General features: G+C 40.2%; 1 protein-coding gene across 4 annotated transcripts in view; it reads left to right on the plus strand.

The window, feature by feature from the left end:
- Window positions 1–6518: 6518 nt before the first annotated feature.
- clstn1 (calsyntenin 1) overlaps window positions 6519–23142 on the plus strand; it is an 88025-nt gene continuing 71401 nt past the window's right edge. For 3 of the 4 annotated variants that reach the window (XM_043676194.1, XM_043676196.1, XM_043676195.1), the window contains exon 1: window positions 6519–6664. In XM_043676194.1, coding sequence (XP_043532129.1) covers window positions 6583–6664 — 82 coding nt within the window. In that variant the 5' untranslated portion in view covers window positions 6519–6582. The remainder of the gene's footprint in view (window positions 6665–23142) is intronic. The other variant, XM_043676197.1, reaches the window with a different exon arrangement.

Consider the following 23142-nt stretch of genomic DNA (forward strand, 5'->3'; position numbering starts at 1 on the left):
TCAATAGCTGTGGCGGCAGGTAGTGGTATGTGGTAAAGTTATTGGATTATTACTCCAGACAAATATTCTGGGGATGTGAATTCAAATCCCATTGCTGCTGATGAAATTTAACTTCAACTTGGAATTTTTAAAAACTAGCCTAATGGCAACAATGTAACCTTTATCAATAGTAAAACCCCATTTGGTTCACTAATGTGCTTCAGGGAAGAAAATCTGCTATCTTTACCTGGTCTGGTCTACATGTGACTCCAGATCCACAGCAATGTGGCTGACTCTTAATTGCCCTCTGGGCAATAAATGCTGGACTGGCCAGCTACTCCTACATCCCGTGGTCAAATCTAAAAAAATTGTTCACACAATAGCAGTGTGAAAACAAGACTCTGACCATAATTACTTGAAAGACGAGCTTTTCAAGTGTTTTCTGGGCAACAAAATTTCCTTAATGCCTGGGAAAGTCCCAAAAAAAGCCAAGAGTGGGAAAACCACATAGGTGATATGCCTTATTGCTGTCAGGAAATGTGACAATTTTCCACTTAAGCGTGTGGTTCAGTCTTGCCCTGTGGTGTCTGGCTACCTTTGGAATTTATAGTGAAAGCTCAAAGTCAATAGCACTATTGGCATTGGCTCATTTGCTTTATGTATTGCCAGTGTAGCCAAATTTGCTTTCAAGCATCAATGTCAGACAGTTCTTGCTGGTTTAGGATACAGCAGATCAACCGTTTCTATATGAGATACTTTAATAGCTGTGTACCTAAATACTACTGTGTTGTCTGAGCCACCATGCAAGTCACAGTTGGAATTTAGTTATGTTGTTAGTTAAATAGTGATAGGAAAATAATACCCTTGCTTTGTAGGCAATAATCATTTCCATTTGTCTCCTATAATTATCCTAGTGTTAGTGTGACAACTGTATAATGGACTAGGCACAAGAATGATTAAATGCAATAAGCATAAATTAACAATAGAAAAAATTAATTATTACCAATGTGTTATAAAATGACTTTTGCAGAACACTTGCAATATTCCATCCTGTAAACTAACAATAGCAACAATTTTCAGCTTTCTATTTGAACATCTAAATGCATAAGAAATATGTTTATCAGTATGCTGGTAATATTTAATTCATCATGTCTGACTGTGACATGAGTTTAAAGGTTATTGATAATTAGCATAGTCCTGGAATAGGGAAAAAAAAGAAAATTGTGGACTGCACAAAAAGCTATCCCATGCATGGCATAATACAGAGTTGTAAGAGAGGATCATTAAAACCAAGGACATTGTTACAATCATTTTCTTTTTTGCTGTTAATAGATGCAACCATGCAGGTTGCGAATCTAAAAGGAGCCCTGTAGTTGGGAGTACATGATTGAATTCATCAGAGGCTAATAGAGGGATAGAGAATGCCCACAGCCATGCCAATCTCATCTAATTTCTGCAGCTATGCTTTTAAAAGGATTACAAAAGGATTTTTCATTGTACAAACCAGGCTTTAAGTTATGAGTAGAGGAGAGGGTGATGCAGGTGTTAGCTGTGTTGATAGCCACAGATGATGTAGATAGAAATAGGATTTTTGAGTGTTATTTAATTTCATTGGTCTGGGTGTTGTAGACCAATTTATCACTTATATCATACCCATAACTATCCTTGAGAAGGTGGTGGTGAGCTGCCTTCTTGAACCACAGCAGTTCTTGGTGTGTAAGGATGCCCACAGTGCTGTTTGGGAAGGAGTTCCAGTGAATGTTGAAGATGGTGAATAGGGTGCCAAACAATGAGTTGCTTTGACCTGGGGGGTGCCAAATGTCTTGAATGCTGTTGGAGCTGCACTCATACAGGAAAGTGAGGAGTGTTCTATCACACTCTTGACTTGTGCCTTGCAGGTGGTGAACAGGCTTTTGGGAGACAGAGGATGAATTAGTAGGCACAGAATTCTCAACTCTTATCTGCTCTTGTAGCCGTGGTATGGCTAGTTCAGTTCAGTTTCTGGTCAATGGTAAGCCCTGGGATGTTGATGGACTCAGATTGAGATTAGAACTGGGTTGTGTATATTTAAAATGAATAAATCTCAGGAGGAACTGGAGATTGGAAATCATTTCCCCAACACACAAAAGCATTAGTGAGTTTTGAGAAGATTTGTAGCTCAGGTTGAGGTTTTGGATGTAGGTTTGCTCACTGAGCTGCAAGTTTCATTTCTAGACGTTTCGTTACCCTACTAGGCAACATCTTCAGTCTGAGGCCCACTCATCCAAAACCCAAAAGCATACTGGAGATGTGGAACTGATTCTCAGGAAATTTGGCATGTCCATAAGGACCCTCACCAACTTTTACAGATGCACCATTGAAAGTATACTGTCTGGATGCATAACGGCCTGATACAGCAATTGCTCTGTCCAGGACCATGCGAAACTACAGAAGGCGGTGTGCACAGCCCAGACCATCATGGAAGCCAACCTCCCATTCATGGACTCTATTTACACCTCTTCTTTCCACGGAAAAGCTGCCAAGATCATCAAAGACCCATTCCACTCTGGTAACGTACTATAATAAGTTCTTCCGTCAGGCAAAAGGTACAGAAGCTTGAACACACACACCAATAGGTTCAAGAACAGCTTCTTCCCAACCATTATTAAACTGATGAATTGACTCTCTAGCTTCAAATAATGTTGATCTTGTTAATCTTGTCCTTGCTTTTCACTATACTGAGATACATGTGACAATAAGTCAAATCAATCAAAAATGCACTTGATGCTGTGCTAATTTGTTCCTTTAGGTAGGAAATTAGCTGGACCTATGTTTGGGAATGGGACTGGAGATCCCAGCCTGTGTCATCGATGAATAACTAGCAAGGTGGAGCATTACAGACAGAAATGGGCAGTGGATAATCTCAAATTGATAAATGCTGCAGAGTTTCCTTGATTACCTTTTTAAAAACATTCATTCACAGGATGCATTTCTTGCCCATCGCTAAATACCCAGAGGGAGTTTAAGGATCAACCACATTTCTTTGGGTTTGGAATCAAATGCGGGCCAGACCAGGCAAGGATGGGTAGATATCCTTCTCTAAAGGATATTAGTGACCTAGATAGGTTTTTCTGACAATTGGCAATGGTTTTGTGGTCATCATTAGACTCTTAATTCCAGATTTTTATTGAATTCAGTTTCCACCATCTACCATGTCAGGATTTGAACCTGAATTTAATGTAGCGATAATACCATTAGGCCATCACATCCCCTTTGGAGACTGGGAAATACTGCACAGAAGACAGGCCGTAAGAGCCCAGTGGGTGGCACGGTGGCTCAGTGATTAGCACTGCTACCTCACAGCACCAGGGACCTGGGTTTGATTCCAGCCACGGGCAACTGTCTATGTAGAGTTTGCATGTTCTTCCTGTGTCTCGGTGCTCCAGTTTCCTCCCACAACCTAAAGATGTGCAGGTTAGGTGAATTGGCCATGCTAAATTGCCCATAGTGTTCAGGAATGTGCAGTTAGGTGCATTAGTCAGGGGTAAATGTGGAGTAATCGGGTTGGGATGGGTTACTCTTTGGAGGGTCAATGTGGATTTTTGAGCTGAAGTCAGACGCCAAGAGGTCTGAGTAATCTGGCAGTCATTTCCAAGATGTCTTTGATGTAGGGGAGAGCGGCTAGGGTTTCTGAATGTGTTTTGGCTGCTTGTTTGGGTTTGTTGCTGAGAAATTGGCCAATTGTGTTCATTGCCAGACTACTTAGACCTCTTGGCATCACGGTAGCCCACAAACCCACCAACACACTAAAACAGCAGCTAATGAACTTGAAAGACTCCATACAGACAACAAGTAAAACTAATGTCATTTACAAAATACCTTGCAAGAACAGGTAAGAAACACGACATTGGACAAACAAGCAGAAAACTAGCCACCAGGATACATGAACATCTGCTAGCCACATAAAGACATGACCCACTCTCACTAGTATCCTTACATATAGATGAGGAAGGACACCGCTTTGACTGGGACAACACATACATCCTATGGCAAGCTAAACAGAGACACACATGAGAATTCCTAGAAGCATGACATTCCAACTGAAACACTATCAACAAACACATCGACTTGGACCCCATTTACCACCCTCTGAGAAAAAGAACAGAGATTGACATCATCACAGGAAACGACATCACCAACCCAAGGAAACCTAAACACATAAATAGAAAGCGGGACTCTAACATCAGTGCTTCACCAGAGGCTCACTGATAATGTTATTTAATATGGTGATGAAACATCTGAAAAATGAACCTTCCAGCTCAGCGAGCAAACTTATATCCAGAACCTCAATCTGAGCTACAAATCTTCTCATAACTTGTCAATGGATATGATCTTCCATCATGCCTAAACCATGCAATCATCTGCAAATAGTTGTGTTCTGATTTTTTAGCTATTTGGGAAGGTCATTTATATTTTTAAGAGGGTTGCAACGTTGATCCATGTGGCTCTTCTATTGACAACCTTCTGTAGAATTTCCCTGTCCAATGAAGCAGTTGAGTCTATCTCATTAATTGTTTTTAAGGCAAAGATAGAGACATTTTTGAAAAGTAAAGGAATTAAGGGTTATGGTGAGCAGGTGGGTAAGTGGAGCTGAGCCCATGAAAACATCAGCCATGATCTTGTTGAAAGGCAGAGCAGGCTTGAGGGGCCAGATGGCTTAGTTCCCCACACATGGAAACTTTCCTTCTGCGATTACACAAGACCACAAAACCACAAGATATAGAAAATAAATTGGGCCTTTTGACCCATCGAGTCTGCTCTGGCATTCAATCGTGATTAGAGACAAAAAAAAACTGCAGATACTGGAATCCAAAGTAGACAGTCAGGAGTTTGGAAGAACATAGCAAACCAGGCAGCATCAGGAGGTAGAGAAGTCGATGTTTCAGGTGTAACCCTTCTTCAGGACTCGGGGAAGCTGCAGATAAAGGGGGTGGTAGGGGCAGGGTGGTGAAGTGGGGATAGGTGAAGACAGGTAGAGGGTACGACCTGGTTGGTCAATGGGTGGAATGAATCCAGTTGGTGGCTGGGAGGAATGGAAGGGAGGTTATTTGAATTGGAGCACTCAATGAATTGGAGCCCAACAACTCCACACTGAACGTCCGAAGAGTAACCACCCAGACCCATTCTCCTACCCTATATTTACCCCAGACTAGTGTTGTTCCACCAACTTGCAGTTTGGTTCGTTGTGGCAATGGAGGAGGCCAAGGATGGTCATGTTAGAAAAGGAGTAGTAAGGGGAATTAAGGGGAATTAAAATGGGTGGTGACAGGGAGGTCCAGTGAACCTCTGCGGGCCCGGCTGAGATGCTCAGTGAACTATTCCCTAAGTTTACGTTTGGTCTCCCCAATGTGGAGAAGACCACTTTGAGAGCACCTGATGCAGTAAATTAAGTTGGAACAGAGGCAGATGAATCTCTGTCTCAGCTGCAAGGACTAGTTGGGGCCCTGGATGGAGATGAAGGGGATGGTGTAACAGCAGGTTTTGCATCTTTTCCGGTTGCAGGGGAAGGTACCTGGGGATTTGGGAGGGTTGGTAGGGAGAGTGGCACAAACCAAAGATTGGCGAAGGGAATAGTCCTTGTGGAAGGCAGAGAGGAGTGGTGAGGGTAAGATGACTGATATGTTTTTCAATCCTATTCTCCTGCCTTCTCCCCATGACACTTTCACTCTTTATTAATTAAGAACCTATTTGTTTTAAATACACTTAATGAGTAGGCCTCCACAGCTTTCCGCAGCAATGGGTTCCACAGAATCACCACCCTCTGGCTGAAGAAATTCCTCCTCATCTCAGTTCCAAAAGGTCATCCCTTCACTGTGACACGGCGCCCTCAGGTCCCAGTCTCTCTCACTAATGGAAACACTTTCTCCATGGCCACTCTATCCAGGCCTCTCAGAATTCAGTAAGTTTCAATTAGATCCACTCCCATCCTTCTAAACTCCAAACACAAGCCCTTTCCTCCCTACGATCACTCTTATGAACCTTCTCTGGACTGCCACCCCCCCCCCATCCCCCATCCCCCATCCCCCATCCCCCAGGCCAGCACATCATTCCTTAGATATGGGGCTCAGAATATTACAAATACAGTCTGACTAGAACCTTCCACAACTTCAGTAGGACATCCCTACTGTTGCATTCTTGAAATGAATTGTATTTGTCTTCCTGTACACTGTCAAATCCAGGAATAAAAGTGGTTATTGCAGCTGAAGGGCCGAACGGTCTGGTTGCTGGGTCACCAGTCCCTTTAATTGTCACGTGACGCAGTTCTCCCTGGCCTGAGCTCACGGTGAGGGGCGGGCCGAGGTGTCTGACGCATTAGGGCGGGGACTAGGCAAGACGTCTCGCCGTACAGGGAAGGGGGCGGGGAATAGCTGCGGTGATGTCAACCGTCGGCCGGAGAGGGCGGGGCTGCGTGGCGGTGACGTTTTTGCGCGTCAGTTCGGGGCGGGGCGGGGATGACGTCGGCGGCGCCGGTGGGGCGTGGCCGGGGCGGGGCTGCGGGGCGGGAACGAGCAGGCGGGCGGCCGCCATTTTAGTGATCGGTAGCCGGGCGGCGGTGGCAGCAGCATGAATCCCGTCAGGTGTAGACTCTCCGCCTTGATAACTTGCCTCCTACTCAGCCTTCCCATCGTCGCGTCCGCCGGCAAAGGTGAGGAGAACGTCTGCCTCCTTCCTTTCCATTCGTCCCATTGACCCTCGGCGGATCTTTAAAATGCTGTTTTGTTCTGGTTTCTCCTCTGCATCATTCTGCTTGGTGTTGGGCTCCGGCCATGTTCTTGTGGATGAGGAGAAAAAAGCATATTTATTTCCCCAAAAGAACGTGGGTGCACGGTCATTGCATTTGAAATGAATGGTAAATTATTATAATGATGGGCTGAGAAGACCCTCTGCTTCTGCCTCCCGCCCCCCATCCTCCATTGGGATGTGAGGAAGGGGCATTCACCCGTAGGTTTATTTTTAATTGAAATCTCTCATCCTATGTGCAGGAATCCGTCCTCCTTGCAGAAAATACTTATTTATTCGCTTCCCACCCTTCTGCAAGCGTTTGGTTGTTTGCTTGAGAATTGAAGATGCACTGGGGTGTGGAGACGACAATTGCCTTCCTTCATCTTGTGTTTTGGTTTAATTGGTGTTTGCAAGATGTTTGGGAACCTTGGAAATCTGCAGTGCATTTAGGTAGGCGACCTGATTTTCTCCTGTTCCGCAGGGTTGCCCCTTTTTCCCATTATGGGTTTGGTTATCTAAGGTTAACTAAGGGCCAGGCTTTATTTTTATATAGATCCACGTGACGTTACTTTAAACTGCAGTGTATTCATCTCAGATATTCATGGTAATTAAAGGATTTTCTGTCTCCTGATGGGTTTCAGTCTAATGTTGAATAAATGCTCCATTTTTATTTCCTGACTCTCCTACTTCCAGAAAGGTCTTTCATCCCAGGTTTAAGGCATTAAGTAAATTTTCAGTTTTCCTCATCTTTTTGATCACTATTATATTAGTGTGACATCTTTACAAGGCTTAAATACAAGCACTACCTTTGACTTTGTTTTATTTTGATCATTGAGGAATTGATCAATTAAAAATCATTATTGCTGTTGTTCATTAAGTTTTCTGAGGTTGGTAAATGACAATGTCATCTAGACTTTCTTTAATAAAATCTTAATGGTTCATATTAAATATTGATTAGCCTTTTAAAGCTCATAAGTCGACGCATTGCAGCTTCTTTGATTTGTGCTAGTTATTTAATGGAATGATTCAAATATCACTTTTTAAATGCTGAAGCATGAATCTGAAGGGAATTTTTGTGGCAATGGTATATTTGAGATTAAACATTTTGTTTCTCCTGAGAAAAGTAATAGTCGAAATATACATTACTTCATGGTTTTGTATTGGAACTAAGTGCTACATGAGTCTGTAGTTAGTCAAATTTACAGCGTGTTTACTTTCTCAAACATTCTTAGTAAAATCAGTGTTTTCCATTGGCATTTATAAATAATTTTGCTTCACGCATGTTTTTGCGTTAAAATATTTTTATATCCTTGTGCAATTAAATCAACTAATTTCAAATTGCTGAACTCACCATTGTCAGGAAAGCTGAAGTCTTTAACAACAAGCTTTTAATTTTTATCAGATTTTTTTGGATGTTAAATCTGTTCTTTTATACTGCATAGTTTGGTAATTTTTAGTTGCTCCATTTGCTGTCTCAGCAATTTCTAAGAGCATTTAGACAAAATTGAAAATTTCGTGAGGATAACTTGTTCTATTTACAAAAAAGTGATTCGTGGCTGTCAACATGTTTGATAGCTATCTGTTTTAATGTTAAGTTGTAGATCTTGTAAATGTTGGGTATAGTTCTCAAGTTGTGGCAAAAATTCATGGAAAGGTGTTGGATGTATTCTGTTTTGGACACCTTTGAGTGGCATAAATTGACACTTGTATTTTACTAAAATATCTTACTAGATGAAATATCTGCAGTTTTAAAGTGTACGATTTTCTCCAACTTTAGCAAGTGTAATGGGATTATTCCAGATATTACTTGCATATAGTTTTTGGTTTATGCTAGTGAGCCTTTTAAAGGCTGTCTTTAGGCTCAAGCCCTTTTGGGGTGATTTTTTCGATTCAAACAATTTTTAAAACTGCATACACGATAGTCTATGTATCATAGACTAGCTGTTCTCAGCAGAATACTATTTTGTACCATGTTACAAGATTTGTTGTGATCAGATTGAGAAGTTGTGTATTGAGATGAGGTTGACTCTAGTAATTTACTTTGTGCACACATCCTCTTTTGCAATTCCCATGGTTAGGTTTTTATCTTTTTCCATTGTAGATAAGTGAATATCTACAGCTACAGTGAATGCTTCCATTCTTTTGAAGTTGTCTGTTTCACTGCAGGTAACTGGCGGGGAGGGGGAGGGGGGAAGCACTTGGAGACAGAAAAATCTGCATGATAAATCTAGTGTAACATTTATGTTTTAAGATCGCAAAGATTAATGTGTAATTCTCAAGGGAGTATCTTTTCATTTTACTTTGTTCTGTTTAGGACAAATTAAGTATTTACTGGAGATGCAGTGGGAAAGCTGAAGTAAGCTTTCTGATGCAGGTCTCGAGAGAAATGCAAATATTTTCAGTGGATTAACATTAGTATTTAGTGGATTATAAATTTGCTTTCAAGGATAAATTGAACAATTACTTACTTTTATAAAACTTAAATTCTCATGAGGTGCTTCTGAGAATTTAAAGTTTTTTGACCCAGAGTTAGATAACAAGATAAAGCCTAGAACTGCAGATGCTGGAAATCTGAAACAAAAACAGAAATTACAGAACCTCAGCAGTTCTGGCAACATCTGTGGAGAAAGCAGAGTTAATAGTTTGGCACAGTGACCTTTCTTCAGAATCCCTTGATAAGGACATATTAGTGGAGTTGATTAAAAGGTTGAGGATTTCAGCAGCTGATGAGATAAGGCAGGGGCAGAATGGGCACTGTTAAATAAGTGGAAATAGGCTGTCATAGTGATGGCTCAAGTGTGAATCAACAACATTTAACTTCGTGTCAAGTGACACTGAAAAATGGATGACCTTCTGATAATGTGTACAATGTTTTCTAGCCAAAGCAACAAAATGTTAGGCCCTTGAGTTGGAAGGATATGGATTTGCTTTGATCTCTGTTGGATTGATTTATTGTCATATGTACTGAAATACAGTGAAAAGTATTGTTCTGTGTGCTATTCAGACAAATCATACCTTAAGTACATCAGGGTAATAGAACAGAATGCAACATGCATTTACAGCTACAGAGAAGGTGTAGAGAAATATCTATCCTAATGAAAAGTCTTATCATGAGTGATAACAGTGGGGAAGAAACGGTTCTTAAATCTGTTGGTATCATCTGCCTAATGGAACTGGGGTGGGAGGGGTCTTTATGAGGCAGCAGAAAGTGTAAGCAGTCAGTGGAAGAAAGGCTGGTTTTCATGATGTATTGGGCAGCATTTTTAGTTCTGTAATTTCTTAGTCTTGGTCAGAGGAGTTGCCATATCGAGCTGTGATGCATTTCGATAGATTGCTTTCTGTAAAAATTGGTAAGTTTTTCATTTTGGCCATGCCAAAGTTCCTTAGCCTTCTGATGAAGTAGTCAGTGGCGTGTTTTATTGACTGTAGCATTGATGTGGATGGGCCAGGATAGGTAGTTGATATTTACTCGCAGGAACTTGAAGCTCTCGACCACCTACACCTCAGACCATTGATATAGATGGGTGTGTACTCCATTCTGCTTCCTGAAATTGACCAGCTCTTCAATTTGTAATCTCAGCAATGAATGATTTGATGTCATTGTCTTTCCACTGACAAAACATATGTTTTTCAGGTCAGAAGGTGACATGTAATCAAGTTAAATATTATCTAATATCACTGGGCTATTAATCCAGAAACCCACAATGTTCTGGAAACCTGGGTTCGAAGCCCAACTTGGCAGTTGGTAGAATTTGAATTCAATATCAATCTGGATTTGAGTCTAAAGATGACCACAAATCCAATGTCAATTGTCAGAAAAACCCATCTGGAAGGAAATTACGATCTGTACCTGATCTCAACCCCAGGGAAAAGATTTTGTCTGTTTATCCTATCCATGCCCCTCTGGGCCGGGTGCTGGCAGGTGGGACTAGATTGGGTTGGGATATCTGGTCGGCATGGGCTTGTGGGACTAGATTGGGTTGGGATATCTGGTCGGCATGGGCAGGTAGGACTAGATTGGGTTTGGATATCTGGTCAGCATGGACAGATTGGACCAAAGGGTCTGTTTCCATGCTGTACATCTCTATGACTCTCTATGGTCTACATATGACTCCAAAATATGGTTGACTCTTAACTGCCCTCTAAGTAATTAGGGATGGGCAGTAAATGTAAGGCTGGTCAGTGATGCTCTCATCCCATGAATGAAATTATTAATAAATTCGTACGCACTTTATTCCACTAAATTTCTTTTTCTGCGTGCACGTCTGATAGTTGTGGTGCAATTAGTATACTATCTTTGTGTTGTTTCAGTGAAATGCCACTACTAATCAAAGGGAATGATTACGATGTGGAGTGTTTGCAAGACAGTTCCTGTTTAAGTATTTGAAATGCGAAGTTGTGCTTGAGACATGTCCAGTTGAACCTTTGGCCTCCAACTCCATTTATCTCAATTTCATTGGTTCCAACCCTCAATATGCACAATATGCAATGTCTGGTTTAGCAAGATCAGTAGAAATTGAAGTTGGGAGGTGTTATGTTTTGGGATCTGCGTTTTAATTCAGTCTGGACTATAAGTGAATGAACTTGACAGTTCCACAGGTGCCTAACATTGTATGTTACACTGAGGCCTTAAGATTGTCACAGAATAGGAGGCTTTTATCTGACTTAGCAATTGTCTGCCTGTTTCTGACGTTTCATGGACATTAAGTTCTATTTCTGATCTTATTTGTTTTCTGAATCACTGATCTGAACTTGGAATTTATTCTGTACCTGTAAGTGACATGGATAGTTTATTTTTCTATTAAATGTTTTCCCAGTCCAGTAAAGTAGTGCAATAACCTGCAAATGTCTTTGAGAAGTCATATTTCTGAAGTTTGAGAACTTTCTTTGAATCATCTTGATGTATGCTGATCCAGGTGATTTTGTGAAAAGAAAATCTCTGATTCTAGAATAGCTGAATTTAAGTGTTTTTCGCATCTGAACGTGCTGGATTGTTTTTTTTTGCTGGGTAGCCGTTTTTTCCTCTTTCATCTAACCCAAGTAGGTAGTTGTATGTTACTGTAAACAATGAGCAGACTGTTCTATTGTTGCTGAGTCCGCTCCTGTTTTCACCAGCGGCCTGCATGTACATTTTGTGAGGATCAGTGGGTAACCATCTTAAGCAGGAAATCTAATTAATATTTAAATGCTTTTGCCCTCTGAGCTGCGTTTTTTTTTAACAATTTGTCCTGACGCAACCCAACTATCAACGCTCAAGTATTGGTCAAACCTGAGATCTTCTGGATCCAGTGGGCTGGTGCTTTATTGGCAGATGAATTAACTTTTTGGATAGTTATGTATAGCTATCTTGTGCATATCTGTTATGCACAGTATCAGTTGACATCACGTTCCATATATCTTTAATTTAACATCTATCTTTCCTTTACTATTACTTGACCTCCAGCATGAAGCATGCTGACACCTGCATTTGCCTTCTCCCCCCACCACCCACCCCCCATTGCATTAGGGTTCTTGTGGTACAGTGGTAGGCTCCCTACCTGTGGGCTGGGAGGTTTGGAGTTCAAGTCTCATCTGGTCCAGAAATGTGTAATAAAATCTCCAGATGTTGATTAGAAAATATCTTATGGGACACTTGCATAATTGATACATCATGGTCTAGACTCTTTGATTTTTGAAGCAAAAATCACTCATTGTCAAGGCTGTCCTAAACTTGTCAAAATTATCATTGTTTTGACCTTTGTGCACCCAGGTATTATGAAGGCTTCTTATTTTACATTCTTGAGATTTCATTTTGATATAATTTAACATTAATAGTCTTTTGGTCAGTATGTTAATAACAAAACAAAAGCCTGTCAGTAGATAATCTGCCACTTTGTATGTGAGGTAGTCAAAGATGTGTAAATTTTTTTATCTAGTTGGTTTTAGTTACCATCTAGTTCCAAATTTTCATTGTTATGACACGAACAACTTCGGGATGCACATGACTGATAAAGGCTTTACACAGCATAAGGCGAGCTATTCTAGGGAGTACAAGAAAGGGAATAAGGGCAAATAACATGCCACAGTTATGGACCCCCAAATAAACAAAGCAATTTGAAATGTTTTTGTATCCACTTAAACCTGAGTGGAACACTAATCACCTGAAAATGTTTTGTATGGAGAGAATTAAATGTTGGCACTTTAATGACACCAAACATGCTTAGGACTGTGTGATAGGAGATGAGCATCAATAGCACTGCTAACGTGTGCGTCTTGATATCTTGGTAACAAGTCAGATGCAAACTTGCCAGTTAAAAACTGGCTGCTGACTCAATCTGTTCTAGGCAGCCCTCCAGGTTGCTGGTGTCCTTATGAACAGGGAGGTTTGCCTATGGCTTTGTGAAACTTACAGTATGGGAGACAGGTTTAAGGTATTTAAAAGAACCTGAAGGCAGGCAAAATGGTATTCTGAATTTTAAACTTTTTTGAAATGGGGCAAAGGAGCTGTCATGAATGAGGAAAAATGAACTTTTAAGGTATTGTATAAATATTTGATCAGAAACACAATACATTGAGACAATGTGATGTGAGGGAGACACTTTATCAAAACAGATATGCAGTTATTTTGCACAAAATAACCAATTTTCCTCCTTGCTGGCAGTAGCACTAAAACTTGCAGGTTTGCCGAATCTCAGGAATTTCATTGTTTACTAGTGCAGCATTAAACATAACCTAGCTTTTAAATAGTTGCAAATCAGAGCTCCCTGGAGAATGCACTCAAGCCTGGTTACAGTTGACACAAATAGAAAATAAACCTGTAAATTTTGGAAAATTGTTTTCTCTTTTGAAGGTTGCTGTCTAATTTTAAAGGATCAAAGGAGTTTTAAAGGGCACATCTTTGCTGGGCCGGCAATTGGAAGCTAGTGGTTCCAATTACTGGAAGGGTAAATTGGTCTGGATTTGAATGTCATGTCTTGATGTTTGCTTGTTTTTACAATGTAATATTGTAGTTGGAGAACAGTCCTTTAGTAAGGTATCAAAGGATGGGGTTGCTACTATGGGAGTGAACCCTGGAGATGAGATCAGAATTACTGTTTGCAAAGTTTGTTCCTCATTTACTTGTGATTATTTTAGATGTATTTGTTTAGTTGAATGATATCAGCATTGAGTAGTGAAAGTAGAATCATATAGCATGGAAACAGACCCTTTGGTCCAACCAATCCATGCTGAACATGTTTTGCATTCCAATTGTGCTGGGGTCAGCATGGAGTGCTGTCTGGTAAGGAATAATCCAGGGATTTGCAGCATGACATCACTGTCTCATCAAATTGCCTTTTGAAAAATCACTCCGAATGCATCTGTATAACCTTTTGAGTATCCCATAGCCAACCTTTTTTTCTCACTAATTCATTCATGGGATGTGATCACTAGATTAGCAATTGCTACCCATTTCTAATTGCCCTGGAGAAGGAAGAGGTGAGATGGTGTCTTGAACTGTGACAGTATTTAGGGTGTAGGTTCACCTACTGTGTTTTTAGGAAGGTAGTTCCAAAGTTTTTGACCCAGGAATAGTGATATACAGTATATAATTCCAAATCTGAGAAGGTGCATAATTTGTAGGAGAACTAGATGTTTCCACGCATCTGCCTCCTTCCTCTTGGGTGGTAGAAGTTGGAGGTTTTGAAGGTGTCATTTGAAGGCGTTTTAGTGAATCATTTAGTGTGTCTTATGGGTGGTGAACATTGCCACTAGTGAGTAGGGTGTCAGAGGTGGCCTGTATTGCCCTGGATAGGGTTGAACATTTTGGAGCCATACCCATCTGGGCAAGTGGAATATTTCGTCACACTCCTGCATTTTACCTTGATGGTGAGTCTCTCACCGCAGAATTCCATACCTCTGACCTGCTCTTGTAGTCACTGCTTATTCGAACTGTCCGGATCAGTTTTGGGTCAGTGATAAACCCAGGATGTTAATGGGGTATTCAGTGATGCTGGTGATGAACATCAAGGGAAAATGATTTTATTCTTTTATTAGAGCTGGTAATTTCCTGATGTGAATGTTACTTGCTGCTTTCCAGCCCAAATTTAAGTTTTCTCCAGGTCTTGCTGCGTATAGATACAGACTGCTTCAGCACCTGGAGGTATGAATAGTGCTGAATATTGTGCAATCATCAATGAAGATCCATACCTCTACTCTTCATAATAGAGGAACACCTGAAGATGATTGGGCCTAGGACCCTGAGAAATTTCTGCAATGATGTCGTTGAAGTGAGGTGATTGTGGCTTTTGAGTTGTCATTTATCCATTGGGTATGTGCCCAGAAGGAATGGTTAGTGGTTTGCCTAGTAATATTAGCACAACAGACTTGAATTATTATTATTTAACTCCAGCAGTCTGTTGTATTTGGCCAAGAATTGTAGACATCTGGGTCATTAGGTGAATCTGAAATAGCAGATTGCTAGGATCTGGAAAGTATTCTAAAGCTTGTTTATGGAATGCTGGTTGCTAGTTATGGTAGGACCCATATTCTGATTTTAGTATTCTCTTGGTAACCGTGGTAGCTTTATAAGTGAAATTTTAAATTTTTGTTTGGGGGGAAAAAAGGGAACGTTCCCTATTGTTACACTTACTAAAATTATCCACATGCTAAATTGATCTAAATTACTTGTTAACAGTTCACAAAACCGATTTCTCCTTCTAACCCTTGTTACCTCAGGCTGTCTTTTGCCAAGAGAAAGGTGGGTTGGTTTGACTTGTTTATAATTTCCTCCAAAGAATAGAATTATATCACTGACTTGTATATTGATATTCTTTATTTGTAGCATTCCTTTGCTACTAGTGGCAAACTTGTAGCTACATATTTTGTCTTGTAGCTGAAAACCGTCTTTGACATATATCCCAAGTTGAAATAGCTATTAGAATTATATTGGGTTTTTTTGCACCACTAAATGTAATTTTATTGGAATTCTAATGTCATCCCATTCCCCTCTTTCAGTCGAAGCAAAATGCTCATACACAGTATCGTTATACCTCCCTCGTTATTCCAGGCCCTGAAGGGAGGGAGTACGATTGCCTATATGCACAGGGACATGAGTTCACAGTCTTCTCTGGAACAGCAGTGTGTCAATGAACTATGCCATTTTACAGGGAGGAGGATCCAGATAAGGCAATCCATAAGATGCATTGATTGGGTGACTGTTACAATCAGCAAGTGTCAATAGTAAAAACTAGGCCATCTGCTGTTGCACAATGAATAACAGATTTCACATAATGAATACCTTTCACCTTGTTAACTGACATAACATACTGAATGCTACCTTATCTTGCTAAATGGCTGTACATAATGCTTTTCCACCTTGTTATCCCATTACCCTTGCTTCAGCACCCCGTTGTTAATTGTAAGTTCTTATCTGGTCTGAGTCATGCTCAGCTGAACCTCTTGTTTCACAAAACTCAGAACTTTTTCCCTGCCTGCTTATACCCTGTATATATTCTCACTAGTGGCACTGACTTTACTCCCTTGACATCAATGGACAACTAGTTGGCAGAAAAAGTAAATTTGTCTTTAATTCTGCAGTCAGTAGCAAGTAATGTCTCAGAAGGTTAGGCTCTTCAAAACATCTTTTGTGCGCCTTTTATTATTGAAATGGAAATCCCTTTTCATCTGCAAAGAAGGGAGAGCTAGCTCTTGTGTGTCAATCATTGATTTCTACTGATGTCCTGACATGCTAAATCCAGATGGCAGCTGTAAAGATTGAACAGAAGTGTCTAGATGACATGGGACGAAGCAAAATTTAGAGAGACATGTCAACATAATTTAAAGGCTATTGCTGAGAGAGTCTCCCATCAGATGGAGCTGTTTCCCTTGGTGCAGAGGAATACAATGTTATGCATGAGCCTGGGCTTTCTGAAATGTCAGTCATAACCTAGGAAGTAATTTGGTCCAAGTCAGTGCCATTAAATTAATTTGTTTGTTATGTAATGAATTTGATTTGAGCTTGGGTTTTTTTTGTTAGAGATGTATCCTGATTGGAAACCAAAACATCTGGGGAGATTGAAACTTGTCATATCATATAGAAAACAAGACCCATCCAAGCTTTTTTAGTTGCTGGTCTCGTGATAGAGTGCGGACAGATTGAATGTGGAGTTAAGTCCAAAGGTTGAAAATGAGTAAATATGCAATTCTGCACCTCTTCCTGTTGTTGAAAATGACATTGGATCTGTACGATCCAGGTTGTCATTAAACGAAGTTGAGGATGTTCTGCAGATGTATGCCATTTTTTTGGTGAAAATTGTTTATGGGATTCTGGTTCATCATGATCTGTCGGCTGGGTGTCAGGTTAAATCATGGAGGAAGAGCTGAATTTCCTTAGGAAGTCTGTTTTAAAGGACTTGTGACTGCAATTAGTGACATTTGGCTGGTGGACTGCTGAACTAATTTGGAAGATCTTTGTCACTTAGATAAATTACAAATAAGTTACGTTGTTAATCAATGTTTAACTTATTGTGTTTTAAAATATAGGTGATTAAGTTATTTTGTTTAACTCTTAGAGTAAATGTTTTTAAAATAGCATCTTGAATCAGTAAGTAATCCATATTTCGGGTCACTTTAAGACACAAATAGCTGGTTTCTACTGAGATCACTCATGGCAAGAAAACTGAACTTCAGAAGTAATCATGGGAGGGCTTCCACAGTTGTGAAAATGTAAAGGAGCTACTTTTGATTTCAAAAAAAAAGGAAGTGAGGTTCTTGCCCACTTTTGACAACTTAAAAAAAAATTTACTACTGAAAGAAAAAAATTGTTGAAGCTTTTCATGTTGAATTCATCAGGATAATTTGCATGAATCTTAGGATTTGGGGAGTGATATTGGAATTTCAAATTGCCCTGATGAATGCTACTTCAAAAAATTGAGTTTTTTTTTACAACTGTACTCAAGTTGTGTACTAAGTAAAATTAGCAATGTCTCAATTGATTGGGAATTGCAGATTCTGATGGAATCCTGCTTTAACAAGATCCTTTTCAAATTCAGTAACTTTTAAAATTCATATGACTGACTAGGATGATTGGGATCTGATTGAAACGGAGTACTGAGAGGCTTGGATAGAGTAAATATCGCGATGTAGGAGAGACTGCGATCTGGGGGCACAGCTTCAGAATGAAGGAAGCGACCCTCTAAAATGAGAAGGAATTTCTTCAGCTAGAGGGTGGCTAATTTGTGAAACATACTGGCTGCAGGAGGCTGTGAAGACTAAGTCATTGAGTGTGTTTAAGACAGAGGTTCATTAGTAAAAGGGATAGAGGGTTATGAGGCGAAGACTGGAGAATAGAGTTGAGAAAAACACCCACTTTGATCGAATGGCAGAACAGACTCTAGTCCAAATGGCCCAGTTCTGCTCCTGTATTATTATGGTCCTGATCTTTTTGCTGGGTAAACTTTCTCTGGAGAGCCTCGGGATGTTTCACCATTTTAAAAATGATAAATAAATGTCTTGTTGGCAGTGGTGTTCAGCAGAAGTAAAGTTCTGTATTTTCTTCCTCAGTTTATGGTGTCAATGTTACAATAGAGTTGGAAGTTTTAATGCCTGAACATGTTTTTGGATGAACTGAAAATTGTGAACTTTCAAGCCCTTGTTTTAAGGGCAGACAACTAGGAAGTAATTTGTGATTTTAATATTGAGGATGCTTGCCTTTTGATTTAACTCTTTCACATATAATCTTTGGCTGGGTTTCCCAGGTGTCAGAAAACTTGGTTTTTAAAGGCAAGGAATGCTTCATGAATAAGTTAAATCTCTTAGTGCTACTTGTGGAATAGGAACAGCAGAAGAATCTCCTCCTTCATGGTTAAACATCTGATTTGGAAGATCTCAGCCCTGTTCTCTTGTCAGCTACTACTAAACTGCTTGAAGTTCCGTGGCTGCATTTTTCTCTTGCCAAGCCTATCTGTCAGAATGATTTCCAAGCTGGAAAGCTTCTGGGCAAAAAATGTGGTGTGACGTTGAAATGTCATGTCCATCCTCCACACACCAGCCACCCCCCCCTTCCCCGTTTGCTTTTTAATTTACTAAAGTCGATTTGTGAATAATTATGTTGGCCCTCTGGTAATTTACTTAGACAATCCTATTTGCCAGAATAAAATAGGGATAGATGTAGGTTTATGCAACTTGCATGTCATAAATTGAAGTATATAAACATCAGTTAAAGACTTCAGACAGACCAATGAATTTTCCCCTGCCCAAATAGGCTGTTTATTTGCCTTTGTTTTATTTCACCAAGAAAATGGTACTGAATTCTTATTTTATTGTCAGTACTCTTTGTAGGCTTAAATAATGGAGCACTGTCTAAATCTGAAAAACAATGATGTACTTAGTTTTGGTTTTTCTTAAGCCACACAAACTACATGTTTACTACAGCTATATTAAATAAGGCACAATGAACATAGCCAGGCTCTCTAGTTCAAAAATATTTCTTAAATAACTTCTGATTCATTGCATAGCAAATGGAGGCATTTCCAAAAGTACAATTTACAACCATTCTTTTAAATGTTGACTCTGATTTGCATCATCCTTATTTTGGCCTCTTGCAATGTTTGTTACTGCGAAGGGGTAAGTAGAAAGCCGATAGATATTGGATTTTGGCTTTTTTTATTACCTATATTTAAGCACATAAGTGCATCTTTTCTTTTAAGTAATTGAGATTGGATAGCAGGCCTACTCTGTTTACTAGTACACTTGTAATAATTTGGCATGGGATAGTAGGAATCTGACTGCATCTTGCCCAGGCACCCCCACAAGCTATGAACCAACAAACATACCTGAAGCCAAGCATTACGCCCCGTGACTCTTTCACTAGCTTAATATTGAGTTAAAAATCACACAACACCAGGTTATAGTCCAACAGGTTTAATTGGAAGCACACTAGCTTTCGGAGCGGCACTCCATCAAGTGGACACCAGCATCTCCAAATCATTAATATTGAGTGGTCAAATCCTGAATCTTGCAGCTCTTTTGTGATCTGGTTTCATATTGGGCCATGTATTTATAGTGGGATGGGATAAGAATGAGGTCTACTAAGCTATTCAGTATCTGTAAATGTTCACAGCATTACCCAGGTCAAAATATTCCTCCCAAGATCAGGGCTTGCTCTTTGATTTTATTGGAGGATAGTCGTGTGGTAACATTACTTTCAATACACTGTCCTCTCAAGATTGGGGTTGTGTTCTTGAAAATTGCAACTTTGAGTTCGTCAGAATCAATTTCTATATTAAGACTGGTATTTGGGTTCTTAGCACCTTTTAACAGCTGCTAAAATTTCCAGACCAGGGGAGGAGAGGGAGCCTACCTGCTCAGTTCTTGGCAACTTATCTGCAGAAGAGACAGGCACTGCTATGCTCCTTTTGAGCCTCAATTTTGGAAAGGAAGGTCAGGGGAGAATATTGTGGCGTGGCTGTTAGTGAGTGGCATCTAGGTGGGTTCTGGGACTGAGTGGGCATAATTGAGGGTTTTAGCAACAGACCCTTGGAGCAGTGATGTGTTGGGAGAGACTGCAAGTCAACAGACTGGTAGCAGCCGAAGTCTTGAGACTGGGGAGTTCTTGCCAAAATATTATCAGTCAAGTAATGTACTGCCACAAACAGCTATAGTTAATCTGGGGATGCTTAAAGATTTCTGGTCCTTTAACGGATGTTAAAGCAAAACAGAACTAAATGGGGTGAATTTAAAAACGTTTCAAAAAGTTTTCTTGTGCTGTCTTATCTATGATTAGATTAGATTAGATTAGATTCCCTACCGTGTGTAAACAGGCCCTTCGCCCCAAACAGTCCACACTGACCCTCCAAAGAGTAACCTATCCAGACCCATTTCCCTTTGACTAATGCATCTAACACTGGGCAATTTAGCATGGCTAATTCACCGTACCTGCACATCTTTGGACTGTGGGAGGAAACTGGAGCACCCGGAGGAAACCCATGCAGACACGGAGAATGTGCAAACTCCACACAGACAGTCGCCCGAGGCTGGAATCTAACATGGGACCCTGGTGCTGTGAGGCAGCAGTGCTAACCACTGAGCCACCGTGCTGCGCTATCTATCTTAAGATTAAATAGATTTCAACATAAAATTAATTTTTTTTGTGCGTTCACCAAAATAGCTAGATATTTGCCACGTAAAATGGTGCTCCTGTAATATTGACTTTCCAGGAATCATTTATGCAAATTGGAAAATATAAACTTGTAAATATCTTCCTGAAAACCTTTTTGAGAATCAAATACAAGATTCTGACTAGGTAAACAATATTCAAATTATCCACCCCTGAGTATAGTATTCTGTCTCGATACATGAAAAACATTTTAAGGCTATCCTGATTGCTACTCCTTTTTACAGAGTTATCTTGTATGCATTGTAAGTAGTGTATCCTGCACCATACTGTCAACAAGTTGAATGAATGATTATAAATTCCTATAAGCTTGATCAGTGATTCTTACATAAATGACTATTGTTCCTTGCCAATCAACAGTGGATCAACTAACTCCAGCCTGGTACCTAGCTTCCTATCACTGTTCCTTGCCAGCTGACACAGTAATCATTGCTGAACAGTCTGCTGCTCTAGCTTTCTGAAACTCTCCAGTGTGACCCCAGGACTTCCAGAATACCTCTTCCAGCTTATCCAATCATGCTGTTTACCTCCTGCCCTAGTTGCTTTCTCAATCTAGATTCTGTGCCTCGAAGCAGCAAGAATGAGATGGGAAACTGGTGAATGGAGCTGGACTAATGGTTGAGAGATACAGAACCACATTGGAGGAGCTGCTCCTCCATTGTTTGTCTCGCCCATGATTGGGTTTTTACAGCTGTTTGAGGACATATTTCTCTGTCAACAGAAAAGCAGTCCAAGGGACTTGAGGTATAATCAGTGGAAGTTACACCAGCTTGTTAAATGAGCACCAATTTCTAGTCCCCATCTCTTGCTTTTTCCCATACCCTTACAAGTTATTTTTATCTAAATCATCCAATGGAATAAAAGTAGCTGTTTTACTTGTAGAAACAGGTTTGGTACAAATAAATTTGTTTTCATTCTATTTTCATTTGAGCTTTTTGACTTGGCCATGAGCACTTAATGTGTGATTTTAAACTTTTTTCCCCCTTTCTCTTTCTGAATGGAATAATAATAATGAACTTTGCACATCTGATTTTAAATGTTATTCATTGTATTATACAATTTGCACTGAACGTCTTTTGCTCAAATCTGAGTTCACTTGCTAACTATTGCAGGACACATTGATATGTACTGCAACATATTGTGCATTCTAATTACTGAAACGTTTGGAGAAAAAGAAGCTCATAGATTAAAGTTTTTTTTCTATTGTGACAGACTATGCATAAATTCCTTAGATGGATGGATGTAAAGTTATTTGTGCTGTTGTTTTGTACTACAAAAATCTTTGTTTTAAATAGAATAAGGAGGTTAAATATAATTGCCTATGGGGAAGGTGGTGAGTATTGGATTTTAGTGCGCTGTTTGAGTTACATCTGATTTTGCATCCCTGTAGCCAAGTGATAATCATACTTTGCATAAGTGCACCTGGACCTGTGAAGTAAAATATTTGCTCTTAGTTCAAAAACAGCATGGTGAGATTAATTCCGTCTGATTTAACAAGGCTGATTGTTACTCGTGACCCACAGATGAAGTGACACAGTATGAGCACATTTACACACCACATTTCAACCTTAATTTGTTCATCGTAGCTTTATATTGCACAGCATTTGTTACTTATACGGTGTTGTTGTATTACGCTGGGGTAAGGATGGGTTCCTAATTGTGACGTGATTACAATGCAGGATTGATTAATGTTGTGGTTCTGTTCGCCGAGCTGGAAGTTTTTGTTGCAAACGTTTCGTCCCCTGGCTAGGCGACATCATCAGTGCTTGGGAGCCTCCTGCGAAGCGCTTCTTTGATGTTTCCTCCGGTGTTTATAGTGGTCTGTCCCTGCCGCTTCCGGTTGTCAGTTTCAGCTGTCCGCTGTAGTGGTTGGTATATTGGGTCCAGGTCGATGTGTTTGTTGATGGAGTTTGTGGATGAATGCCATGCCTCTAGGAATTCCCTGGCTGTTCTCTGTCTGGCTTGCCCTATGATAGTAGTGTTGTCCCAGTCAAATTCACACACACGCAGACAACAAGCAACATGAACTCGACTGGGACAACACTACTATCATAGGGCAAGCCAGACAGAGAACAGCCAGGGAATTCCTAGAGGCATGGCATTCATCCACAAACTCCATCAACAAACACATCGACCTGGACCCAATATACCAACCACTAAAGAGGACAGCTGAAACTGACAACCGGAAGCGGCAGGGACAAGCCACTATAAACAGCGGAGGAAACATCAAAGAAGCGCTTCACAGGAGGCTCCCAAGCACTGAGGATGTC

The sequence above is a fragment of the Chiloscyllium plagiosum genome, chromosome 34 (genome assembly GCF_004010195.1).
Source record: "Chiloscyllium plagiosum isolate BGI_BamShark_2017 chromosome 34, ASM401019v2, whole genome shotgun sequence".
NCBI classification, from domain to species: domain Eukaryota; kingdom Metazoa; phylum Chordata; class Chondrichthyes; order Orectolobiformes; family Hemiscylliidae; genus Chiloscyllium; species Chiloscyllium plagiosum.